General features: G+C 40.1%; 1 protein-coding gene across 1 annotated transcript; it reads right to left on the reverse strand.

Annotated features, from left to right (window-relative positions):
- Positions 1 to 3,189: 3,189 nt before the first annotated feature.
- Positions 3,190 to 6,011, reverse strand: LOC149816372 (lysM domain-containing GPI-anchored protein 1-like). The gene is made up of 5 exons (XM_089987761.1): positions 5,311 to 6,011; positions 5,080 to 5,197; positions 3,946 to 4,107; positions 3,818 to 3,849; positions 3,190 to 3,696 (listed from the first exon to the last, which is right to left on the reverse strand). Exons 1-5 carry the CDS (start codon positions 5,969 to 5,971, stop codon positions 3,446 to 3,448), a joined length of 1,224 nt encoding a protein of 407 aa, XP_089843887.1. The 5' UTR covers positions 5,972 to 6,011; the 3' UTR covers positions 3,190 to 3,445.
- Positions 6,012 to 6,518: the final 507 nt, after the last annotated feature.

A 6,518-nucleotide genomic window follows, 5' to 3' on the forward strand; every position in this document is an offset into this window, starting at 1 on the left:
TTGGGTTATCGAAAAATCAACCAAACCTGGTCAGATTTGCCCAAAACCAAGTTTTAAGGCAAAACCAGATTTTGCATCTTGCCATCAAAACAGGGCATAAGTCCAAAAATCAGATGAATTTGGTCAGACGCCTGTTGACCACATCTGACTCATAATTTAAACCTTAAAAGCACAAACTTTAGAGAAGCTTGGCCAATTCAATATCCACTCGCCCACAAATCGAGACAAAACTACTACACCAAGATTTGACCAAGTCGGCCTAATCACAGCTCCCCCCCTTCCAAAAAAAAGAATTGGCAAGTCTAATAATTGGATAAATGTGAGTCAGGTGCATGTTGAATGCATCTCTTTCCTTGTTGGCTTGAGGTTGAGAGAGAGAGAGATTTTGACATGTCTGAATCAGGGTAAGTTCATGTTTTTTCTTCACTATAAACTGCAAGAATCTGAGCTCAACAGTATTAATCATTTTACCTCACAGGGAAAACCTCAAAATTGTTCATGGATATCTATGCGCGCTTAGAAGATTATATTCAAAATTTATGCTCTTTTAATAACACCTCAAAGCACCTAAACAGTCGGAAACCACATATAATCGACCCCAAAAAATTCACCACTTCCCATCTTTTTCCTCGTTAAGAAAAAAGCAAAAAACTAACTACCAAATCCACAAAACAATAGAATCAGACTCATACAACAAATGATAAATTAAGAGAATTTGAGTCTGCAGATAGCTGTGGCTACCTGTATTTCTAAATCAATTCAATCCTTTGTCTCCCATCTATACAATCTTTCCACAATAACATAAGTCCCATTAAATTCAAATTGTAACTCTTCAAAAAATTGTACTCTCAAATGATAGAGATTGTATTCCACAAATACCAGAATAATGTGTGGTGCAATAACAGAAACAAAAGTATAGGGTCACATGGAATCCAACAAATACACAAATCCTAAAATCAAACACCTTGCCAAGATTTTCAGCCCCAACCAACATCAAGGATAAGTGTTACATACCTGAGAATTGTCACAATGGCTAAAAACATGCCTATGACATGCATAAGCAGTCCAGCATAAATTTGATGTAAACATAGAAGATTTCAGTTAAATCCTCGTATCATACTCTTTACCATTCCAGGTCTAGACTTTGGTAGCTAGTAACATGCAGGAGCAGCTGGTTAATAGTAAAAGGTTATCCATATAGTCATATACACATATCCAAACAATTTGAACCCATTATTTATGATAGAAATAACCTGGTCCAACGAATGCCAAGTTGCAATGTTTGTTACCAACCCAAGGGTTAGGCAGAAGTTCCTAAAATTAGTTATTGCTTCCCATTTTTCTTTTTGTCCCCTTTGTCTAGAACTGTTGTTGGCATGAAAGGCCATCCTAGGAGCATGATGTTCCTGAAGATGTCTTTAGTCCTTGAGTTCAGCTATTGTTGGACATCTCAGACCAGAACTTCAGAGCTTCCATCTCATGCATATGGCTCTAACCTGAATTTCCAGTAGCTTCTTACCAGCTTCCACAATGATTGATTAAAATAAGTAGCATTACTATTCTTGATTCATAATGGTGTACCAAACTCACTTTGGCCAGTGACCAGAGTACTTGGGCGTTTTGGAAGCAAGGCACACATAGATAGCCTAAAACACAATAGGGAAAGGTTTCTATATCATAGAATCACCACAGACTGAGGTTTCAATATTAGTTGGGTCCAAGCATGGCCATCAGGACTGGCACTAACCGGTCTGGAAATTGTGACATACAGGAAATGGAAAAATATCGTTGTGGTTATTTTCAGTTTGGTGGAGAATTTGGAAGGAAAGCAACGAAAGAATATTCCAGGATCACAAATCATCAATTGAATCTGTGCTCTTCCTTATACAGAATGATGTTTTTCTCACAACGAGGATGGTCTGGCCTAATTCTGATCTTTCATGGACTTGACCTGAATGGTTAGGTCCTTACATTTGCCAATGATTCTGGTGACATCTTCATGTATTTGGTTCTTCTAATATTGTTATGATGACTTCTCGTCATCCCTCTGCACATGTATTATATTTCTATTTCTGACCTTTAATGAATTTTCCTTCTCAAAAAATGACTGGCACTAACCAAAAAGAAAAATAGGGTCCTACATAATGAGGGTGTCATTAATGAAAAAGCACAGGGTCTAAAATAACAAGATGCTGTTTCCTGTGAAACATGAACATGAGGAGGTTGTTACGAGACGAGATTGAAGTATGTGCAAGTGTCACTTTTATAAACTCAATATCCATTTGCTGCACTTTTGTCCTTAGTTCTCAATTCCTGTATCTCACCAAATGAATGGTGAAAAACATTAAATTGCTAACTCTAATCATATCAAGTAACAGAATACGAGAGTATACTGAGAGGCACATTTCTCAAAATTTGGAGATTAAACAGTCCAGTAAAGAAAACCTTAATCCCATATTGTAACCGCCATGTATAATCAATCCTTTATGCATATAACATGCATTTACATACTGTGACATAAAACCTTGTTGCAAAATTGAATTATATGATGGGCTGCTATAACATTCATGAATCAAGGTATCCTAGGGAAAATGCAAAAAAGAAGGGTATGTGATGAGTGATAACTTTTCAATTTCAACTTCACATGAGGAATAGCAAACCCAAGATCCTCACTAACATGCAAGTGATCTTACAATCCAACCATGTCATTTGATTTCAAATATGTTAGGAAGAGTGAAAGGGAAAACAGAAAAAACAAAAAATGGATAATATCATGTCGTTACAAATATCAATATACACAGCGTAAGCAAAAATAATATCTAGGAATAATAACAGACCTGAAAATACCAACTTGAAACCATGAGCAAGAGTCGATACACATTCATCCATAGTCAGATTTCTATAACAGATACAAAGATCAGCATATAATGACTTATCAATTCCACTATGCCACCCTTTCTCGCGCACATGCCATGCAAGAAAAATAAAGGTTGCATAACAGCTAGGCCCATGAAAGAAAAGCATAAAGCAAGCAATCTTTGACTAAGATTGAAAACTTCCAGTATGCCATTGCATTCATCTGAGAATTTTAACATGTATGATTCAGTAACAATGAAGATGATACAATGAAAAATCTTTTAACGCATTGAGACAGCAACTGAAATTTTTGCACAAGCAAAAGAAAAATCATGAACCTGGAATAGACTCACTTGTCATTCTGATAAAAAATGATAAATATTTCTTAACAACAAAACTACATGAAAATACAACTAAATTTCAAGGTCCAAGGGAGAGATGCATTCAAATGCCAAAAGTTCCTTGGCCATCTGCACCACAAAATCAACACTCATGATACAATGCAGAGCAGTGACTGGATACAACAGAAAGCGACAAGATGGTCCCCCTAAACGTAACTGCACCCTCAGCCAAGACTGCATGGATATGTCTAGCCAATAAGCCTTAGCAAAAGGTGCAACCCCAGTGTGGTCAAAAAATGGACAAATGAATAAGTCAATGATGAAGAGCCAGAAGTACTTCCAGATGGACCCATAACCCCTGGAAGCGATCCAGTCCCTGAAGCTGATGACCTTGGTGTTAATGCAGCACCGCCTGCCTGTAATGGTGATGGAGATGGTGCCAGTGCAGATACAGGTAATACTGAAGGTGGGGCCAAAAGAGGAGGGAAGGTGTGCATGCCTAAAAGACGAACAACAAATAATCATCTAAATAATCACAAAATTACTAAATTCAATAGTTTCAGAATGACTTATATTCAAATAAAGGAATTGCAAATAGCAAAGTTGTCAAAGGTAAGTACTTGGGCACTGAGGCTGAAGAGATGTGGACAAGCTAAGCAGCAGAAGTCACAAAAACAAAACAAATTAGTTGACGATTCTCTACACAAATGAATTGTAATCAGGAAAAAGGGGTGAAACATCAACTCACAAAGTCGCAATGGTGCCATTGACGAAACCATCGTAAGAACAGGAGTTAACATTGCAACCGGCACTTGTTGGCTGTGTGGAAAAATTCCCAACCATAAGATTGCTATTCCTGCACTGCATACTTGTGCACGAGGCAGCCACTGGCGCTGGTGTGCAGTATAGACTGCATCAACCAACAAGATGAAACCACACTTAGCTCATGCATCATATAGAAAAAAAGATGAGACGAACAGAAACTTCAAACCCAAATTAGAGGAAAAGGACTACCAATGAAGACACCATCAGAAACCAAGTTTCGGTCCAGTTTCAATCTCATAAAAATCAGATGTTTCACTCTTAATCATGGGCAAATTGCACATTGTCATTGACCGCCATTTGAAGAGGTGGCTTTGGATTTTGAGTACACCCATACAACTATCTAGAAAAAGAAAAAGGGCAGGATAGGTAGTGTCATTACTCATTACGTTTTGTTCCATAATGCAATATCCTGGCTTATCCCCTTTTCCGGATAAGTGGGTGTGCCCAAACACAACCTAAACAGAAATTTAAAGCCAAGGACCTAAACTTCTCCCACTTCTCTCACAAGATTGAAGTCGGTTGCATAACTAGTTAAAATTAAAATGAAAAACAGATTATTTTCCGACTTTTAAGAGGACAACCCATTCATTTAATCAAGGAACACGATAAATTGAATGGGAGAAAATGTTTTCCTCATTTTTTGCTCGCATTGATCCTACAAGCCGAATACCAAATATAGCTCAATGGAGCAAATAAACAGACCCTATAAACCGAATATCAAATATAGCTCAATGGAACAAATAAACATATCCTATAAGCCGAATACCAGATATAGCTCAATGCAACAAATAAACATAATCCTATAAGCCGAATAGCAGATATAGCTCAATGCAACAAATAAACATATTCCTATAAGCCGTTTACCAAATATAGGTAAATGGAATAAAAAAAAAACCGGTCTAAACTCTAAACAAATCCAACAGCCCATAATATAACCAGCAAACCACCACATGCACTCCACATTCATAAACGAGCTAAGCATAAAGATTGAATATTAAGCAAACAAAGAAAGAACATAAGAAAAGAGGAGGAGGGGGAGGGGGAAATGGGTTTTTACTTCATAGTGGCAGGCCCGCAACTGCACTGAACGCAATGGCTAGCAGTAATGACGTAGCTCCCGTTCGCGACGATCAATCCGGCGTCGGAAGCGTACCTCGGGAACCCAGAAGTACAAGCTACATTCAATCAAAACCCCAAAATTTTTCACCGAGAGAAACACAGAAAGGACTAAATTCTCTCAGGAAAAACGAGAAAGAAATCGAGGAAACGAAACGAAAGCGACTCGAACCTGCCAAGGGGACGGCGAGGATGTCTCCGGGGGCGATGGCGGGGGAAGCCATGGCATTGACGGCCATGAGATCGGAGAGGGTGGTGCTGTACCTGGCAGCGATGGCGGGGAGGGCGTCGGTGGGCTGGACGACGTAGAAGAGGTAGACGGCGGGGAGGCCGTTATCGGAGGAGTTGAAGCAGGCGCAGGGGAGGGGGATCTTGAGTGACTGCCCGAGGTCGATGAGGGCGGAGGCGGAGATACCGTTGGCGTCTCGGATCTGGTCCGCGGTGACGAGGGCGGCGTACACGGAGGAGGCGATGGAGTCGACAGTGTCGGAGGCGCGTGCGCGGTAGGTGACGGACACCACCTTGCGGATGCCGTCGGCGCAGGAGCAAGGGAGGGGCACCTTCAGGAACAGTCGGGCAGGCAGGATGTGATTCTCGACGTCAGGGTAGGAGAGGTCGTAGGCGTTGGCAGTGAGGAGGGTCACGGGGTCGACCTGGAAGAGGGTCGCCACCTCCGAGACCTTCAGGTCCGTGGGGAGGGTGTAGCCCACCATGGAGCTGCACGAGTCCGAGCCGCTGCAGGGCTCGATTGTGGACTTGGCCAGGGTTGTTGGACTGAGCTCGCCCAAGGACAGGAGGAGGAGGAGCAGGTGAAGAAGGGTGGGTTCGGCCATGGCTGTTGCAGAGTGAGGTCACTGAGGTGGAGGTAGTGGGTGAGTGGGTACTGACTCGTGAGGGAGAGAGTAACACTTGGCCGTATATATATATATATATATATATATATATATATATATATATATATATATATAGAGAGAGAGAGAGAGAGAGAGAGAGAGAGAGAGAGAGAGAGAGAGGATGCTTTCTGCGCATGTTGGTGGGCCCAACTTTAAGGCTGTCTTTTTTTTTGTATTTTCAAATTGTCACCTACGTGGCTACGTTTTCTTTTTTTTTTTTTTGGGACACCCAAAGCTTCATCATAATTTATATATATATATATATATATATATATATATATATATATATATATATATATATATTAAAGGTTGTTGTTTAAAGTTTTTGAGAATGCTCTTCAAGCTTGCTATGGCTAATTAAAAAATCCCATGAGGTGGATTTCACTTTAAATTTATTGCAAGATTTAGAATATATTTTAAATTTTTATTACTTACCTCTCCTTCAAAAATCAAAACAGTTTTGGGGTCTTCCTAAATACAGTACTGT

The sequence above is a fragment of the Nuphar pumila genome, chromosome 14, assembly GCF_984573655.1.
Source record: "Nuphar pumila chromosome 14, dmNupPumi1.hap1.1, whole genome shotgun sequence".
Classification (NCBI taxonomy): Eukaryota; Viridiplantae; Streptophyta; class Magnoliopsida; order Nymphaeales; family Nymphaeaceae; genus Nuphar; species Nuphar pumila.

What these genes read in the sequence shown, in the direction of transcription:
- LOC149816372 (XM_089987761.1), bottom strand. Translation starts at nt 5,971, where the DNA reads ATGGCCGAACCCACCCTTCTTCACCTGCTCCTCCTCCTCCTGTCCTTG. An exon ending in AATGGCACCATTGCGACTTT is followed by an intron (nt 3,850 to 3,945) that starts GTGAGTTGATGT and finishes TCTGCTGCTTAG; the next exon opens with CTTGTCCACATCTCTTCAGC. An exon ending in TCTTCAGCCTCAGTGCCCAA is followed by an intron (nt 3,697 to 3,817) that starts GTACTTACCTTT and finishes TTCGTCTTTTAG; the next exon opens with GCATGCACACCTTCCCTCCT.